This window comes from Xiphophorus maculatus, chromosome 19, assembly GCF_002775205.1.
Source record: "Xiphophorus maculatus strain JP 163 A chromosome 19, X_maculatus-5.0-male, whole genome shotgun sequence".
Classification (NCBI taxonomy): Eukaryota; Metazoa; Chordata; class Actinopteri; order Cyprinodontiformes; family Poeciliidae; genus Xiphophorus; species Xiphophorus maculatus.
Window position 1 is genome coordinate 20,724,707 of NC_036461.1, and position 20,627 is coordinate 20,745,333.

Genomic DNA, 20,627 nt, shown 5'->3' on the forward strand with positions numbered 1-20,627 from the left:
CCTTCTAAAAGCTAGCTAACCATGTATCTAAATATGTAATATTTGTCAGTATTGTTAAAGTCGATATTTAATTTCTTTACGTTGGTGGTCAGCTGTGACTCGAGTGGTAGAGGTGGTCCTGGAGGTTCCTGGTTCAAATCTGGTTCCTTCCTGCGATAATTAAGGGGGTGGGATCAGGAACGTCCGCCAAGTTTGTGTGCGCACAGCTGTGGAGTGAGGCTGCTTAGCTGTGGCATTCCTGGTGCAGGAGGCGCCAGAAGGACAATAGAAACAACATGTAATATTCTTATTTTTCACTTTTGGACCCTTTAAAATACAAATATGAAATCTTTACTCTAAGAAAACACAAAAATTAGCTTTTTTAATACTTGCTGCCACCTTAGTAGTATACACGTTCCAAAGACAGACTGCCATATTTTGTACTCTGGAATAGTTCAGTGCAAGGGACAGTAGCTTTCTTGCATTTCATCCAAAACTTGCTTTTCTTAAGTTTTTTTTTTATTTTTTATTTTTTTAAATTCTGGTTCTGGATATTGTGGAGCTGATTGATCTCTCCATACCTTGCATAATACCTGCCAGAGTACTGTGGTTGCAGTATTTTGTGTTTACAGATATGTGGATATTTTTAGCTATTGGTTCTTAAACCTATTACAGACTGAGGAAGTTCACCATTGTTGCCAATAGTATACATTCTGCCATCAGCCGATGGCATAACATGCAGTCTCATGTCATGCCGACAGCTCAATTGTTGCTAAACTACAGCCACAACACCCCATTACATTTGCAGATTTTAGCCACACCTCATACCCTGCTACATCTCCGGCTTTTCAACACTTTTCAACACTTGTAAACTGCATTACCAGAAAACACGAGATGTTAATTTGTTTCATGTGAAAATGCCAAGGATCCATACACTTCTTCTGCAAAACCTGCTCTTGGCAAAGAAGATCAATCTCTTATTTGTCTGCTTTGAGTATTAGCCCTTTGTTCAGAGACAACCTGTTCTTTGAAGAACCATGAGAAGATAAACCTGAAGAAGCTCTATTAAGGTGTTGACCACCTATTTGGGATTCTACTTCACTCTTCAACCTTTACCTGGAGAAGACCCTGGAGACATTTCTATCACTGTGGATGACACCCTGCCCTATTCCAGTGCCAAATATAGCTAACCAATCAGATTGCAACAACTACGGACTTGTTCCCTGACCTCACATCCTGAAGGTCTTGGAGACTCTTGTTGGTCCACCTGAGTAGCAAACAAGCGTATGTCAGGACCCTCTGCAATTTGCGTGTCGCAGTGGAGTTTGAGTTGAAGATGCTATAGTACACCTATAGGGAGCACTTGAGGAGAATATTCTTCAAATTATCCAGAAAATGTAATAAAATAAAACCCAGTTCACTGTTCAAGAAATGCCAGGAGAAGTTGGTAAAGATCCCCGCAAGGCCTGGATCAATGATGGATGCTAGTTTGGAACTGAAGGACTGTGTGTCTTAACCAGGTGCTCAGGAGTACCACAGGGGACTGTACTCTCACCATTCCTTTTCACTATGTACTCCTCAGACTTTAGGTTAGGTTAGGTTAAACTTTATTAATCCCATAGGGAAATTGAGGTTTTAAATGCATCATTCCTGTCATCTTCTGGAGATACTCTGACAACTTCTGTTTTCAGGCATGCAAGGAATAAGCAAGAGACTGCATTAAAAAGATACAGTCAATCGCATTATTGTGTGATATTGGAAACATTGCTAACCTTGAATGTGAACATAAAAAAATGATTTCATTTGAAGATTACAGAAGAAGCTGTAATGTATCACAGATGGTTTTCATCATGCATCATGGGAGAAATGAAGGTGATAGAAGAGTAACAATGCCTCAGTGATCTCCCAGATCATGGACTAAACTGGAGCCTAAAGAGTAGTTATGTGGGAGCTACCATCAGAGAGCAAATTCTCTGATGGTTCGTAGATTTTAACGAGATCTAAAACATCCTAAAACTCTTCAAACTTTTTGGATAGTGGAAGTTTAAAATGTTAAACATTGGAGATAAGAATGTTCATAGAAATTAAAAATTTTTCCTGTTTCTTGCTTGACTCAGGTCTGTAAAGGTCATATTGTTGTAGATTTATAGAAGTAGTGCTTCGTTCAGACGGAAGGAGGCCTTGACTCATTGTATCAATCAAAGGTAAAATAAAATGATCAGAACTGAACATTGCTAAAATGTCAGCAGTCCACAGTCATTCAGGAAGAAGTGTGTGCAATCTGACCATGGGGTACAATGAGATTTCTAGTTGAGATGTGAAAATTCTGTCTGCTGGGGGGAAAGGGTGCAGTAACAGAGTGCAGCTCAAATTCAGTTTTTAATCGGTCATATTCATGTGAAATATTTTCACACTTTGGTTCTTTTGCATAATATGATTGCTAAACCAGTCTGGGAAGCAAAGGGTGTATCAGATGCTTCCAGTCTGCTTCACACAAACACTGCAACTGGTGAACCAAATGGACTGAAGCCAGGTTAGAAGTCTGTATGTGGCTTTGGGCGGGTTCAGTGGCTTAGTCGATGCTGTACAAATGTCTGTTACAGACGTAGGAGGATCTAGCAGTACCAGGTTTTCACATGTCTAATCAGTTTTGTAACAACTTCTTCATGTGTTTGTATTCACAGGTGAATGTCTATGTGCTGGGAAAAACCTTCATCGCGCTGGCCAAAGAACTTTGCATCAACGCTCCAGCTATAGGTATTGATTTTCACTTCATCCTCTTCATTTAGCATTCTCTGATTTTTTTTACAAGGCACTGTAGCTTCATACTGCTTGATGTGGTCACAACCACAAACATCAGCCTATGTTACAGAATAGATGGCACAAATTAGACCAGAAATGGGAAGTGGAGGAAAAAAGCTAATAAGAAACTTGTCTAAACTTGGTTTAACTTTTCCTTCTCTATAATAATATTCTATCAACGTTTCAATAAAATAACTGAGGTGAATGAACATTTCATCAATATTCTAATCAGAGATGCACAGGTGTTCTGATGGAGTAATCAATCTTTTCATTGAAATAGGTTGCAGTTCATTCCTCCTTACCCAGAGGGCACCATAACCCCTTGTTTGTCCCCACAACACAAAGATTAGCATCTGTTTACGTTATAACTTTAACATTTTATTATGAGGTGTGTAAGCATCCTTGGACAGAACACATCAGGTTTTTAACAGCATCAAGCTGCTAACAGTTGAATTGTATTTTACAAAAGACAAAAATGTTTGTGAGGTCGTCCTGTGAAGTGCAAAGCCACCGTTAGTGAAGAGCTTTCCGCCTCTTCCTGTACGTCTACTCAGAACCCTACATTAAGGTCGCTCCTTGTGGAATATTGCTGCTGTAACTGTAAGAACAACTTTGTATTAAACTACGTCTTAAAGCAGTCTCTACTCACTCCAGGTTTGATTACTTAAGCACAGTATGAGTGTTGATTTCCACAGCAGATGCAGCCCTTCGACACAAGCAGCAGAGTAAATAACCTTTAATCAGCACTTAAATAATAATAAAAAAAAAATAACCTTAAATTAAATAGAATATAACGGCTCCTGTTGCTTTTAAAATAGTCTCTGGAGGAACTACGCAGGCTAGTTAATGTGACGTTAACAGAATGTCTGAATGCTACATTAGCTTGAAGGCTAGAAGGCGGCGACAGCAGCTCAGGCGTAGAACACCAGCTCTGGGATCTGCCCTCCCTGCACTCCTGTCCCGTTGGTGCTGTCCGAGGAGCACTGGAACTGAAAAGTCACCTTCCCACATTGCACCTCCGTCATGCCCTCCTGACCGAAGTAGCTCAGCTCGTTCCCATCCAACACTGCGCTGACTGTGTAGAACGTGTCCTGCTCCACCTGGACGGGATGCTCGAACCACACGGGGAACGTGCTGCTGGAACCGTCCGACACGAACTTGGTGCGGTTCTGAGCCAGGGTTGCCCCCTGCCTCTTGAGCTCGATCTTCACGGCATACTCGGCCTTGCCGCCGCTCGACCCGTACAGTCCCAGTCCAGCAATGAAGATCCTCTTGTCCACGGCGAACTGGATGCTGTCGCATCGGCCCCGGTAGCGCCACTGGTTGCTGCGGTAGGCGGACGACTGGAAGCGGTGGCACTTCTGTGGGGACAGGCCCTTCCTCGGCGTCAGGGGGAAGTCCAACATGGGCTTCTTGGCCGCCGTGTACCACAGGAAGACGTTGTGCGTCTCCTCCAGGGTCAGGATGTCGGACTGCGCTGCTCCGTTGGCGAACTCCTCCACGCTCATGGTGGGAATTCGCACCAGGAACAGCGCCTTGCCCAGGACGTCTCTCTTGTTGCGTGTGGTGGGCCCCAGACCCTGCCTTTTACATTCTGCCACAGCCCAGTTCATGACCGCGTTGAACACCACCACCTCATCCGTGTTGAGCGTCTCCCTCTGCAGGATGATTTCCAGCGTCTGCAGGTCGATCTCGCAAAATCCCTCTGAGCGCAGCGCCAGCTCGGCCTGGGCGTCGATGACCTCCCAGCAGCGCTGCGTCAACTCCGGCTCCTCAAACAGCCGGCTCTGGGAGAGCAGTACGCAGGCGTTTTTGGCCTCCAGGCTCGTCTCCAGGAAGGTGACGCAGGCCTTGGCCAACGCTGGTACGATGTACTTCTTGGCGGCGTACAGAGTGGCCAGCACCGTGTCTGCCTCCAGGTCAATCTCGTCGCTGTACAAATATCTGGGAGCAGAAAAAATGTTACAAAATTAGGATTATAGAAGTGCTAAAAGATGCAAATCTTTCAGTGTCTAGCAATTCAATAACAGCTTTCAACGTCACAATTCTATTCACAAAATATATTTAAAAAAATATATTTTCTTTAATTAAAAATATTTAATTAAAAAATTTTATATTTTTAATTTGGAAACCAATTTTTCTATTCAAACAATATTGAAATTCTGTTTAAATTATGTGACTGAGAGAATGTAAACTAGAGATGCACAATATATCGGCACTAACATCGGTATCTGCTTGATAAGTAAAACTGCACTGATATTAAGCAACTTCCCCTTGGGGTTCAATAAAATATGTCATATTTTATTAACAACCGATATTTATTTCCATCTTGTTGCTGTCTGTTTCTGGTCATTTTTTCTCTAAGGCTGTCAAAACGGTAGAGAAATATATATAATATCAGTAAATATCGGTTATTGGCCATAACAGCAATATTATCATGTGTGTCGATATCGATCCCAATTTCCATATTGGTGCAACCCTACTGTAAACAAAAGTAACATTTATTTAAAATGACTGTGTAACTTTCTACACTGTATTAAATTTCATCAGTTTATATTTAAACAAAAATTGGATTGTGCATCAAATTCTGTAACTTAGATGACCAGTATTTGATTAGATTAGCTATTTAGATGCTAAATAAATGGATCTATATTAATTATAACAGAATAGTAAAGTTTATTCAAGTAATCATGAACTCATTCAGTATAAACAAAGTGAAATATTTCAAGCAGTTTTTATTTAATTTTTTTAAATTTCCTTTATTTAACCAGGTAAACCCTGTTGAGATCTAGATCTCATTTTCAAGAGGGACCTGGGCAGAAGTCTGCAATACACAGCAACCTGGTTACTGGTTGCTGGTAATTTTGATAATTATTGAAAACCAGAAAGTCAGAGTTTTTTTTTGGTTTTTAATCTAAATATTACTGTACGTCAAACGAGTGAAAAATGATTAATACAGAAATGTGACAGATGAAGAGGACTGCTGACTTGGCAGTTGTCAAGCCACTTATACCCCCCACATAGAGGGTCAGCCAGACAAGATCAAACATGAAAAAAGCTGATTGTTCAGAGTCTTGTAAAAGGGATGCTAGAAAATGGTGGCCTGACTGAACTCCCTTAGAGAACGTATGGTGTGTTGCTAAGAGGAAGGTGAGACATCTGAGCCAACAACACAGGCGAGTTGAAAGCTGCCATTAGAGCTACCTGGGCTTTCTTACAGCCTCAGCAGTGTCACATTATCTCCATGGCACACTGATGCAATTATGCATAACAAAAAAAGGCCAGAAATTATGTGAATATACTCTGTATATTCTAGTTTGTTAAATACTGTTCTTTAGGCCAGATTGTCATGATGATCCTAAGTGATTAAGTTAAAGGAAACTGGACTTCTTTTCTTTTTCCTTGAAGACATTTTGCTTCTTATCCAAAATGCCTTTGCCTTTCTTTTGGATGAGAAGCAAAATGTCTTTAAAAAAGAAAAAGACTCCGTTTCCTTTTACTTGAGCAATTAGGGTCATCAGAATGAGCCAAAATAGTCAATCAAAACTACTTTAACTATGTAAAAAGGGAAATGAAATGTTCTGCTAGCTCACATCATCCAAGTATCTTGAAAGTGTTCTACAAACGATCTGCAGTGGCAGTCAGTATTACATTGAATCCAAACAGGCCTCTGACTGAAGAGTGTTGCTGAATGGCAGTCTCATGACACTAACACATTTCTGTGCCCTGGTGTGCTAAACCACTGCATTTGCTTTTACTGCTCCTCTTTAAATGTCTGTCTGACTGTATGGTTAGAAAGCCAGGAACAAAGAGACGTTGTAGTCGGCTAGGCGATCCTTGCCTAGATGTTTGAAATATATCACTCTGTATCAAGTGTCTTTATAAAATTAGTTTTACTTTTTCAATTATATTACAAAAATGTATTTAAAAGGGCAGAATTATGTGTTTTCCAGGCACATAGTGATGTTTATAGCACAATCAATTAACTGTTAACTTCAGTTCTTAAAAAAAAAAAAAGAAAAAGAAAGTTTCTCTAACAACTGTTTGTCATAAACATTATGACATAAACATTATGACAAACTGAAGCTAAAAACTGAAACTCTGAGGATGAGTTTTGTCTCGAAGGCGGAGCTAGGTCCATCCAGGGGTTTTGCAGAGCTGAATGGTTGCCATTGGAGATTAAAGGATTTCTCAAACATGCATGACAGAATCAACACTCCAGGTATTTTTTGATGAGGTAATAACATTATAACATGATGTAAATCTCAGTCAATTTTACATAATACTGCCCTTTGAAATGCATCAAATTTAAATGTATTTTTATGTAACTACTTTACAAAAATCAACATCGACAGGTGATACACTATTATTCAAAACTAAGTGCAAAAAAAAAAGCTACGTTAAATTAAGTTACGCAACTTCTGTCAATATGTGTCTGAAGATGAGAAAAGATGTCTGAGGATTTCTAAGGAGTGAGGAGAAGCCCAGCATTTCCAGAGCGCAATCGCTCTCCACTCCCAGACCTCTGGCGTTTTGCCTCCGCCTAGCTTCGTTCGGATGAGTAATGACGCGCTTTGAAGTGACGCTGACTGCGCTTTGTGATGTGGGCCTCTGCTCGGTCATGTGTGGCTTACTTCAGCAGAATTAGAAAAGCAGCAGGTTCCACATCTGGGATATGGATTTCCAACTCCTCCTCGGCCAAATCGCCGTAAAACATGGCGCAGAAGACGGAGCTTCCCACGGCCAGGACGTACTGGGAGGAAAACAGGAGACGCATTCATCACACCTGGCTTTTTATTGTTATTAAAGGCAACAAAGGAACAGAAATAGCTGTGAATCACACACACGGTTTTACCTTGTGAGCAGGTATTTTCTGTGATGCCCCCAGGGGCCCCACGATGAAGTGAATGTCAGCCATCAGCTCATTGTTAAACATCAAGGCATTCCTGAAAGACCAAATTTCACAAGTGAGGCCCAGGATTGTATAACATCAGTTGCCGTCATGTTAGATACAGATGTTAGTTAGCCTCGTTGTTAAATTATGCACTTTCTGTTTCAAATGTATGCTTATATTTAAAGCAAAGATGCTCCAACCAATCAGATCATTTTTTAAACAGCCAATCAGTGACTGTAGGTTCCAGTACTAAAAAAACAGATCATTTTCTCATTTATTCAATGCATCAAAACTAAGAAGTCCTCTTTTTTTGTCTTTAAATGTAAATCTTTAAATAACAGAAGTATTTCACATTGTTTGGAGAAACCCCACCACTTCCCCACCTGTTGCTTCTGAAAAAGAACAATGTTATAAAATTATTGTTTCAGCAGTAGTTGGATTAATTGTTGCTTTGTTTTACACAAACGCATGTAAAAAAAAAAAAAAAAAAAAAAAGTAGGGATGCACCAATCTGAAAATCTGGACCAATTTCAACACTCGATATTAATACTGTCGTGATGGCCGATATGTTATATACATTTTTCTACTCTTTCGACGTGTAAAAGCAACCGTACTGCCTACATCGATTCTCTGTTTTAGCTAAGCATCCCACAAACCTGTGCTGCTTCCCTGTCACATGACCAAACATCACAAGGCTAACCCTCCTTAAACAGAATCTGATCTGACTACGATCCAAAACAAACTTCACATAAACGCTTCCAAGTTGCTCTGACAACAACAACCTGTAGTGTTCTTTTGAGCTAGATTGGTAAACGTTGGCAGCCTTTAAGAGTTCAAGTAAGGAGGAATACACTCAGACTGATGTTTTGCTAGCCACAGTAGTCACTCAGAATTCAAAACTCTATAATTTTGTCTTTGCTTTAACATACGAGTAAAACCTTGTTTTAAAACGTGTCTCTTGTTGACATTGCCACATCACCTGTAATCCCCTAATAAACAAATCTGACATAATTATTAGAGCATAATAAAAACGGGAGTCCTGCTGTTATCTCTTTATTAAATACTTCAGGGTTCTGCAACCTTTACAATCTAAAGAACCATTTTTACCTTCAGTCCACAAAAATAAAAGATTTAGGGCCACAATTATTACCTGACCTCTTGAATTTATGGTAAATATATAAACAGGAAATCTGTTATTTTTAAAGACCAACAATTTTTAATACAAAGAAAAACATAAAGATTATGGCTACACTTAAGATGATGATGTTTGGACATAGTTTCTAGTCTAATAAGAAAAATAGATGCAAATAAAAAGTAGACTGGCACTTTGTCATTCTGTTGTGAAATTTAAGTGTAATTATTTGATGCAACCCCCCCCCCCCAAAAAAAACAACAAACAAACAAAAAAAAACACTGCAACTATTTTTAAAAGTTCAGATATTAGCTTATAATTTTTTTAGTCAAAGTGTTTAAGAGCCGTTGTGGACGGACCAAAGAGCCACTTGGCAGGTTGCAGACCTGTCTGGAGTACTTAAAGAGAAACTTTATTGTTACTCGGCTTTAAAACTGTAATACTGCTTCAAAAGTAAGGAGCCCAGAGCTCGGTTCAGAGCCCGGGATCAGCAGCGGGATCTACCTCTCTCTGAGTGTGGGGTGGCTGCATTGCCAGCTGGGTGGATCTACGTTGTTGTTGTTGATGTTCTGCTGGCTGGTCGGAGTGCTGGCCGCGCTGCCGCTGCTCAGGCCGCCGGTGTTGCCGCCGCCGCTGTTCGCCAGGCACACCGCCTCCTTAGCCTTCTCCGCATCCGCCACCGTGGTGCCGTTGGCCAGGCTGGTGCTGTTGGGACCGGCGGCAGAGAACAACTCCGCAGCCATCTTCGTCGTCTTCTCCTCCTTCTGCTGCTTCTTCTTGGTGCTCGACAGGGATAAAGTCAGGATCTCATAACATGCCGGCAGCCTCCCCGGGAGCTTCTTGGACTTTTTCAGTGTTTCTGGAAGCAGTAGCAGATAAGTCAAACACCTCATGATCCGGCCATGATGGAACAAGCTACAGTCTGCCGTTGGCATCGGCACGAACGGCGGATCTCCGTGTTGATGCCCGGTGTACTGGCTCGGTTTTTCGGGACGTGCTGTACCAGTATGTCCTGAGTGGAGAATTTAGGGATTTTTTTAATGCATTTAAAACGTCATCCAGGAATATAAACATCCGTCCAGGTCCGGACTAATGTTCCCCATCCGCTTCCATATAAACACTTTAGCTCCTTTTCTTTGGCGTTCAGCTCATCCTCACTTCCCTTCATTTGTTTTCCCTTTTCCAACGAGAGTAATCCGGACAGTCCTGCTTATTTCTCCGCCTTTCCTTTGCAGTAATCCTCACGGATTGTCCTCCGTGTTTTTCCACGCAGCCGAACACCCAGCCTGCCGGGACGTCACGCCACATCCACGGCCATCCCAAATAAATGGGTATTAGTCGTGAGTTTTGGGGCTCTGCTCTATTTTTACTGCGTTTTTTTTCTCCGTCCCGATCTCCTCTGACGCCCAGACTCGATGAGAACCAATCATATCAAGGCTTGGCGCTAACGTAAGAACTGCAGAAGTCCCTCCCCCTGCTTCCTCCGCAGAGTGCGTCACTGGTGGCGGGCGGGGTGGGAGGGTTCGGGGGCGGTCGGGTTCTCCTCTGGCGCCTCAGAGAGCTGAAGGACCAGGGGCGGAGGAAGAGGCAGCGCCCCCCGGGGCACACAAACATCCTCCAAGCCCAACCAGAATTAGATTGTTTCCACTAGTCCTCTCTTTCAGTGGCGGTTTTAGACCAGACTTGGGGGGGAAATAGGAGCACAGGTGGGGTCATTTTTTCTTCACAGGGGCACAGAACAAAAGAATAGAAACTAAAAAAAAAAAATAAACATTTTCCCCCCAAGTAACTTCAGAAACATTTTAATCCTACAACCCCTAATAATTTTCTTTCCCTTTTTTTTTTAAATAGTTCAGATAATTTTGTTTCTGTCTTCATTTATTGTATCACTTCCTTTTGTTTTGTTTTTTTAAAAAAAGGTGAATTAACTGACCACTTGATAGTTTCACGAGCCTGCCCTGTATGCTAACAGATGTGCTAGCAAAACATAATTAATTAATAATTAAAAGTTGAAACAAGGAATAAGACAATTTAGAATGGGAGTAAACAGAATCGGTTTGACTGAAAGGAGCAATTTAAGTTCTCTTTCTTAGTGGCATTAAGATAATGTCTGGGTAAAATTTATCCAGAGGAAGGAACTGTGCATTAGGGTAAACTGGTGTCTTTTTTTTTTTTCTCTGCCTGGTTTTTAAGTTAGACTTTCCAGTAAAACTTGCAGCACTGGTGCAGACGTAGCATTATTACATGATGATGAGGAGGAGGAACGAATCAGCCTCAATCTTATTACCAGCTGACTTAACACAGCTTTCCACTGCAGTCCTTTGTGAGAAAAGACGTTAAATTCAAACATATTTATGTCCGCTGTCATAGCTGGGCGAGATAAACTACTACTTCTGGCCAGAGAAAAAAAGATTGCTTCTCATTTTAGTTTCTCATTAAAATGGTGATTGCTGCATAATTTTCAGAGGCAGGAAGTAAAAAGAGCCCACAAGTAATTTAACCAGCAGCCATGCTATTGGTTGTAAAAGTAGAAAGTTAAAATTTTTATTAATCTTATATTTTTCTACTTTGACATGGCACAGTTGATATCTACATTAAAGATAACTTTACCCAGAGCAGCTGTTCTCAAAGTAGAGTAAAAAAAAAATCCCTTTGAGATTTCTTCTGCTTTTATTGTATCACACTTCCATAATTCATATATTAAAAAAACCCATAAAGTCAGACATAACCTGAGTACACCTGTAGTTTTTCACATTGCACTCTTAACAGATTTATGTAATATATGTGATATCTTGAGGAAAAAGTAAAAGGACCAAAATGTCCTCAAGAGGACTGAAGCAATTAATCGGATTAATAAATCGATCACGTTTATTTGTATTGCACATTTCAGCAACAAGGCAGTTCAAAGTGCTTTCCATCATGAAACATAAAAAAGCCATACAGTCACTAATTGTGAAATCAGTAACGGTACATTTTGTCAAGTACCATCATCACAATCAATACACATTAAATATGTTGGTCAATGTTCCAGTGATGATGGTTCGAAGGCAACTCTAAACAGATGAGTGTTTAGCCTTTCGTTTTTTTTATCTTTTTTGGAACTCAGTGTTTCAGCTGTTTTTCAGTTTTCTGGAAGTTTGTTCCAGATCTGTAGTCCATAGAAGCTGAATGCTGCTTCTTCATGCTTGGATTCTGGGGATGCAGAGTAGACTACTAATCGTCGTAAATCGAATATTGAAATAATTGTCAACTAATTTAGTAATCGATTAATTAACTTGAGTAAACAGACTCAAAAAAATGTCATTTTCTGAAAGAACAAGTAATCGAGTAATCTATCTCTTCTAACAATTACTCGAGTAATCAAATAAAATATTGGTAAACTTGTATCAATAATTGCTCACAAAAATCTGAAATTCTTTTCAATGTAATAACAAATAAAAAGCAGCAGTCTCTTTTTTTTATTTAAACTGTGCATGCTCCAGTCTTTATTTATTCCTCTTCAGTCAAGTTAATAAACTCTCACTTTGCACAGCCTTTTTATAGGCTCCGTGTCCATGTGGGTGACGGGATCTTTAGGACCTACGTCACACACCAAAACAGATATTCCAGCTTTATACACACCATGGTGCGCTCCGCTACCCATTTTTTTGGAACCGGAATAGTAGGAAAATTATTTTCCGGTTCGTCTATCAAGCTAAACATGGGCAGTCCGCTGTGTTCCGTCTCTGCTCCACATGTATATGTGTACCCACTTCACCGCCGTTCGCTCTGGGCCACCCACTAGGCAGGAGTTCACGGAGGACGTCCAATAAAGAAAGGCCATCTTATCACGGCAATCAGTTTACAACAAAACCCCAGACATTTTCATCAATCAATGAAATCCCAATGGACAACCCGGAAAGAACGTGAAAAGTGAACCTGTCCGGGGAAAAGACCAGACTATTAGGCTATCTAATAGCACTTATCAGTCGTAAACAACTCATTGGCAGAAGTGAGAGCTTTGCGCATGCTCAACACAACAGAGTGCACTAAACAGTAAATGTAACAAAGTCTCAAGGAATTTCCTCTAGGCAAATTTCTCTAATTTGCCCAGAGAAAATTCAATAATGGAGGCTCTCCAATAATTCACTGAATTGTTGCAACCCTAAAATTAATTTGAATCGTGATATGTCAAGAGTGGCAAACTATAATTATTTTTTGTGTCCACAAACTACAGAAGTATTTATGAGGGTATTAGAATCTTTCAAAGTCCCAGTTGAAAAAAATTTTGTCTTTTTTTTCTTTTTCCTACACAGACCCATGTCTTTATATACCCCGTTTCACCCAAATGCTGGAATTCGGCGAGAAGAGCCGCGAGGTCTCCATGACGGCACTGCGACTGGTTCAGCGGATGAAAAGGGACTGGATGCACACGGGAAGGCGGCCATCTGGACTCTGTGGAGCAGGTAACCACAACATGAGGCAGCGATAGAGAAGTACACTCTTTGCTGTGGAAAAGCTTTAGTTTCCCCCCTCCAACAGGGAACTTTATGTAGTAGCAGAAGCTGGAACATTTAAGGGAGGAAAGTAATTACTGCTCTGCTCTTAGTTCTCCAACAACAAAGTTGTCTTTAATGAGCTGCTTAAACCACAGGTCACCAGACGGCTTTGCAGAGGCCAGCAGTGTTCCTGATAGAAGAGACTCTCTCACTCCAGTAGAGATTTATTTGTTAGTAACTTTTTTTTACTGCTGATTTCATCCATTAAACGCCTCTTAGTGGCACTGACTGGATCAACACACAGTTTGTGCCAGCATAAAATGCTACCGGTTTGAGCAGCGTTTTCCTGAAGTAAGCAGCACTTCTGATACCAGGGTTATTGTGTGGTTTGCCAAGGCAGTGAAACTAGATTTTTCAGTGTAATTAGTAAATGTATTCATCTCTCTGTCCACCCATCTGTTCACCCATTCATCCTTTTGTCAATCCTCCATCCACCTTTCTATTCAGCATCCATCTATTTACTCTTTGTTCATCCATTGTTTTTACAGCTGTTTATCAGTTTCTGAATTTGTGCAAATTCCATATTTGATTGTGAAAATATCAGATAGAATTGTGTGGTGATATTTTTATATATAACTGTATTTATGGGTAAGAAAGGTCTAAAAACACTAGAATTTTCGGACTAAAAAAGTAAAATTTTGTCATGAAAAATGTCTGGAAATCTCCATGTTACTGTGCATCCTAAAACTGCTGTCACATGGTTTTCTTTGTTGTCATATTTGCTGGTGGGTTCAAAAGCAACTGTTCCATAGGTGTGAATGTGAGGAAATGAAGGAAGTTGTTTGTGGATTTCACACGAAGCCAACACAACACGGCTTTGTGTGTTGGTTTTGATAAGCTGCTAAGGTAAAAGTAAATGGAAAAACAAAACAGTTTGCCTCCAAGTGGTCAAATAAATGTTAGTAAGTTGACAGTAAGTTTTCATTCACACGATTAACTGGAACTGCAAAAACATGTTGCCATCCAAATGATCAACCAGGACATGTCATGTCAAAGATAAAACTATCTAGTGTTAGCCTGCCGTGTCTTTAAACGCCTCCCTCTGCAGCCATCAGGAGTGGAAAGAAATTCATGTTTACTCACCTGTTTTAGCTGAGTACCTAGTCTGGTCAGGATTCAGAAATAAATGTCAAAGCTGTGCATATTTTTAGTTTAGTTTTGTTATATTACTCTCTGAGCAAACAAATTATTTGTTGCTGAAATGAAAAAAATACATATATTGATCATTGTTATTGGTGCACAAGATAGGACTGTACAAAACCATTGTGGATTGGGGTGGAGTAGGCCAGGTTCAGAGGCTATTATTTCTTAAAGGGGTAGTATCATGTAAAATTGACTTTTTGGGGCTTTACATCATGTTATACGCTGTTATTCCCTCATCAAAAACATTCCTGGAGTGTTGATTTGAATCTTTCATCCATGTTTGAGAAATTCTATAATCTCCTGTGGCAACTATTCAGCTGTGTAAAATTTGCCTTTGAGGAAGAGCTCCTCCTCTGAGCTGCAGTTTCCAAGCTTCCACCTCACAGAGCAGTCCCCCAAACCCCCACCATGACTGCCCCAATCAGCTCCTTCAGACTAGCCAGCAGCAACACCTGGTGGAACTGCACATCCGCTGAGCTCATTATACGGGCTACTTCTCAGTGCAATTAGAGGTGTGCCGATCCATCGGCCACCGATGATAATCGGCCGATTTCCATGAAAAAGTGTATGATCGGTGATCGCCGATCACGGTCTCTTGTTACCAATCACCAGCCTGAGTGTGCAGCTCATCTCCTCTCTCCTTCACACTGCGCAAGCGCGCAGCAACAAATCCTGTCGTGTGGAACTTTAACGCTCTGAATGAATGGGGAAGTTTGCATGTTGCGGCGGAAAATTACCTCGGGAGTGAAGCACGTCATAATGCATCAACAAAACAAATATAATATGGCATTTAAAAAAACAAGCACTTGACGGAGTTCGGCTATATTGAGGCTTAATGCAGGAACAGACACCCGGAGCGGCAGATAAAGCAGCGCTCAACTACCAACACTCACCCTGATTAGCATCACTGTCAGAAAGCTAAACGAATAAACCGAAAAATAATTCAAATCTTCGAGCAAGCGGTGTAAGACGCTGGTTCTGATCTCGCTCTTGGATTGCCGCTACGCACTACTGGTAGTAATATTTCACAGACGGAGCGCTGCTCAACCTCGATCCAGCAGTGAACTCTCACACCGAACGTCTGCTTAAAGCTTCAGCATGTAACTTGAGCAAAAAAAAAAAAAAAGATTTTAGACATGCATTAAAACTTTTGCCGTCCTAACATAAAACAGATAATCTCTGAAAAATAATCGATCTCCTCTGCCTCCTCCCTGTGTTCTGCAGAATTACTCGGCTCAGTCAGAAACAGCCAATCAGAACCAGCATTAATCAGCTAGCCATGCTATCAGGAAGTTATGATTTAGTAACTCAGGATTGTTTATTTAACGAAACCTGTATTTGACTTTGAATGTCTCCTTTATTACTTGACATTATTTGATGTAGACAGATTTATTTGACTAATAATTTATGGTACTAAGAGCCTTACTGTTAAATATTATTTTACTGATTTCAGGTTTTTCAATGTCCTTTTGATTGAATAGCTGCTGTATTGTGCCTGCAAGTATTTTGCATGTTCATGTCTAAATTAGGGGATTTTACTGCTGGATAATTTTAAAATTTTGCCAGATCACTTAGTATCATTTCTACCTAAAGTGGAAAATTAACAGTCAATCAAGGCAATCGGCAAAGATCAACGATCGGCAGAAATCGGCCTCTTGGGTGATCGGTATCGGAATTGGCAGCAAAAAACCTGATCGGAGCATCCCTAAGTGCAATGCATGTAAAACATTGTTAAAGGGTTAACAGAGGAGCCATGTTGTGATAACTTCCTGAAGGCAGGAGCTTCTTGAAAGAGACAGAAGCCCAATTTGAAAGAGTAATATAAAAATGTTTTTAAAGTGTTGATTTAGATATGTAGCATTTTTATAATAACTGAAGTTAACATAGTTAAATGGAAAACGTATAATAGTACTGCCCCTTTAAGGCTCAATGCAGCCTGAGTCTCCTGTCCTTTAGACCTTTACTGGATGGTTAGCTGTCTGAAATTTAGGGTCCTTATCTGGAATTTTCTTTTCTTTTACAAGAACAGTTTCGTAACTTTCATGTGACTCGGGAGGCAGAGTGGAGTCTCCAGGTTGTTTGTCACCATCAGTGGTAAATAATACTGGGAAGGGAAATCTATTGGTACATCAGCCCTCCAAGAAGTTTATTCACCAGCCACCACTGGGTGACTGTTTGAAAGAACCATGCAGAGAGACAATTAGGCAGAGGAGAGAGTTTGAGGTAAGGAGGTGAGGAGTCGCCCCGACTATGGAAACCTGATGAGGGAGGTCGTTAGTAGAAAGCGCCCACAGAGAGGAGGTGGTGGAGAGTTGCTCTGACTCAGCAAAAAGAGAGGAACTAAAGCACAATTTACTGGAACGCTCAATAACTAGGGACATAAGTAGAGAAATGGAAGGCAGGTTTCTCTTATAGTAAGTTACAATGTTTCAGCAGCACATAGCCAGTATAAGGATTCAAATGAACAGCAGGAATATTACAAAAAATTTCACAATAATATATTTTTCAAACAGCAAAATAACATGAAGAATTACATTAGTTAAAAGCACAAGGTCTGTTTAGTCACTTACTTTGTCAGCAGCTAGCGAAATTGGACTCAAAACTGTGAAATGTACCAAACTAATGTATGGTTGTCAGGGGCGTCACCATGTTTTTAGGACGAGGGGGGTTTATCCCCCCGAAGATGATCAGGATGTGAGAAAATGTAGCTGACGAGTAGAAAAGTTTTCAAACAGCAACAAAAATAGACAAGTTCCACTTTAAAAATGTGTTCATGGTTATAGAAACTTCTTCCACTACAGAATATGACTGTAAACAGTTATAAAACATTATAAATGTTTTTTTAGCAAGCATTGCTAAGGTAACTATAATTTTCTGTTGCTCTGCACCTGAAATTGTACCCTTTGAAGAACATTTGTGCAAACTTTCATGCTGCTGTCACTTCTGACAGATTTATGATCACATTTGAGAAAAAAAAAATTCTATGTGATCATTTATTTAAGGTCATATTCTAGCTACATTGCATTGAATTTGTTCGCAGATTTTTGTAAAAAAACAAAAAAAAAGTGATGGGAGAAAAACAACCCAATTATTTAAGCGAGTTCGAGAATATCTTATGGCGGTTTCAGTCCCACTAAAATAGCCCTATTATCTCCACTGATGACTACCTGGATGTATAACTCTGAGCAGACTACCTTCTATTAAAATTGAAGTGTAAAGATGTGCGTTTTTCTGTGTTCATTTAGGTTTCTGTGTCAGTTGAGTTTTAGTGTAGGGTAGACAGGACTACCCTTCAATGATCCCAGCTGTGTCTAGATCCCTTGATTACCCCCTGTGTATTTATACCCACATGTGTTCCTAAACTTAGACAAAGTTTAGGTCTTTGTCTAAACTGACTAGTTGTCTCGTGTCTGCTGTCGGTCTATTACTGTTTACCAGTTGCTACCAGAGACTAGCTCCTAGCTTTTGCTCCTCTGCCTGGATTTTTGGACATGAAGAGAATAAACTAATGACACCAGAAATAACCAAAACACTGTAAAAAATCACAGCTATGAACATAAAATTAATCAAGGAATTGAAAAGGCAAGAAGGCGCTTAGCAAAATCACAGAAGTCGTAGCAACATTTATCAGATGAGCCTTAGCATTATGCTAACCAGAGTAACAGAAGCATCAAGTAAACCACAGCAACTTTCATAACTGATAATCATCAACGACCTGATACCAACTGATGAACAGAAAAGGTAAGCAGCGGACAAGAGCAGGTCAATATAGAAGCTAAAGCTAATAAAACACGCTGAAGAACATTAGGTGTAGCTCACCGGCCATCTGTAAAATCTTCTGCATTGTCATTCAAGCAGGAGAATTCGGTGCAAGCTTCCCTAGACTGCTGTATTTGCCATAAAGACTTTATCACCATAGTGACGCAAAACATACTGGCATATCAAGGGCAAAATTCTGAGTGCTCAAAGACATTAAATGATGCTGATTGGCTAAATGGCTATCATTTTTACCGTAGCAACCACATGTGATTAGCTTCATTCCATAGCAGCCAGGATTCTGTCAGACTGTTGAATTAGACTTATTTTATTGAGTGAAAGTAAGTTGGTGGAAATTCTATCTAAATAACACACATACACTTTTAATCATGTTTATAGATCAATTTTAGATCCCTGAGGTCGACGCCACAGCGCCTCCTATGGACCAACCTGTACTGCAGTCGCCACCAGCCTACAATATATTTCTCTTAGCTTATTTCTGCTGCAGCTCAAATCAGATCTCTTCCTTTCCAGTCCTCCAGGAAACTCGTTGACCGGATCCAGAATTTTTTTTTATAAATCATTGTTTATTCAATAAATCATGTGAACTTTTTTTTATTTTACCATTGCTGATTTACTCACGACAAACCTCAACATGACATCTTGATACATCAGCTGTTTGGCTGCACGTAGTTCAGTTTATTTTGTTTATTCTTGTGTGTACAGTAATACACTTTAATCATTGAGGCATGAAAAATAATGAACACAGTGGTGGTTAAATTGAAATGTCGTCAGAAGACATTTTACAGTGGAAACTTGTGCCAGTTTGGATGATGTGTTGTTCCATAATCATGCATTGAGATCCTTAACATGACAAACAGGATCAGTGACAAACGGCAGAGTCTAGCACAAGCCAGAAACATTTGCTTTGCCTTAGAGGTGGACAGAGGAACTGGACACATGAGAGCTGAAAGGAAGCTTCCTGAAGGCCTATGATTTACCGCTCATTGATTGGTTGCAGGCACAATTAATTGTTAAAGAAATCATCTGTTTCATTTTTGGTTTCAATCTGCAGTTGATCCCTTATTATACTAAATATCTTGATTGTTGTTTCTCCTGCTGTATATTTAGCAATCATGAGGAAGCAGTAGACAAGTAGAAATCTTTAATGTGTGTGTGTATATTTAGAAATATAACTGCATTGATCGTTTGTAACAAGATGTAGAGGTTCGAAACTAGCACAGATCACATATCCCCCCAAAATGGAGCGTGTCTCTTCCCCTCCTAACTTTAGGATGGACTTAGAAATTTTTCTAGGTTTCATGCCTCTTGTGAGGTACAAACCCACCAGTGGACAGGAGCATTCCACCATTCCCATCCCAGCCAAAAGTGCTGGGATGGGAATTTCAAGTCGACAGTCCTCCCTGTTGGGCTGGAGGTCTAGAGTTTGACATTTTCCAAGCATAAAAACCTTTTTGCAAAATTGAGGAAGTTATTTCAAATTTTGCCGTGTCCATCAGAATTTTTTCATGCAATACTTCAAAATGCGCATAAAAAACATTGATGGAAACACGGCTAACAATGACCTGGCTGGAAACTCGCGCCGAGTTCATGGTATGTTTTTAGTTGCTGACATTCTGACAGTATTCTAGGCAACCAATTTTAAAACTTTCGTACACAGGAAAGGCATAAAGCAAAGTCAAGCACAAAATGCCTTTACCAGCCATGGTTTTAGTATTACAGAAAAATATCGCAAACAATGCAGTGCAAAGAAAACTAGTGTTTGATGACTGAGAGGATTTTCTGGCCTATGATGACGATTGGCTTTAGGTTTTAGTGGTAATGGTTTTAGAACTGTGCTCAGAGATAAAGTTGGATTTGAAACGGCACATGATGAGCTGTGCTGGGTTTCAAGTAACGGAGGGAGCTGGGAGAGAGAGCACATTTCTACTTACTCACCACAAGATGAATATGTTTATGGTACCAAAACCATCTTCATTTTGTAATTGCGGCACTTATATGGGTGTGTAAATGCAGCTGACATTGTGGCGAGATGGCCCGTTTTAACAAGAGATTCTGTCTTTCTGCTAGACAGTCTGGGAACAAACTGCAAGCTGGCACAAATTAAAATGGGCGACCTGCCCCTAAAGCATATTGTGCCCTCCAAAGTATCACCTTGAACTCATGTTATAATTAGTATTCAGTGTTTCAAGTTACAATTATGCATTGCATTGTTGACAATTTCATGGTAAATTTGTGATCTTAGATTTTTTTTTTGTTGAACATCTTTCCCTGCCAAGAAAGTTTACTTTATTTGGATCTTTATTTAAAGGATATATTTTTAAAGAATGTAAAAAAAATGATCTGACCTCTAGTAGTGTTT

At 40.1% G+C, this 20,627-nt stretch overlaps 2 protein-coding genes across 2 annotated transcripts in view; one reads left to right on the forward strand and one right to left on the reverse strand.

The window, feature by feature from the left end:
* Positions 1-20,627, forward strand: part of LOC102220698 (transcription factor IIIB 90 kDa subunit-like) — a 77,243-nt gene that overhangs the window by 23,223 nt on the left and 33,393 nt on the right. Inside the window, exons 6-7 of the mRNA XM_014471691.2 lie at positions 2,664-2,736; positions 13,103-13,252. Of these exons, the coding sequence (XP_014327177.1) occupies positions 2,664-2,736; positions 13,103-13,252 (223 nt within the window). The remainder of the gene's footprint in view (positions 1-2,663; positions 2,737-13,102; positions 13,253-20,627) is intronic.
* On the reverse strand, positions 3,125-10,255 carry LOC102236342 (BTB/POZ domain-containing protein 6-B-like). The gene is made up of 4 exons (XM_014471692.2): positions 9,312-10,255; positions 7,637-7,727; positions 7,416-7,534; positions 3,125-4,725 (listed from the first exon to the last, which is right to left on the reverse strand). The coding sequence occupies exons 1-4, from the start codon at positions 9,740-9,742 to the stop codon at positions 3,693-3,695; spliced, it is 1,674 nt and encodes a 557-aa protein (XP_014327178.1). The 5' UTR covers positions 9,743-10,255; the 3' UTR covers positions 3,125-3,692.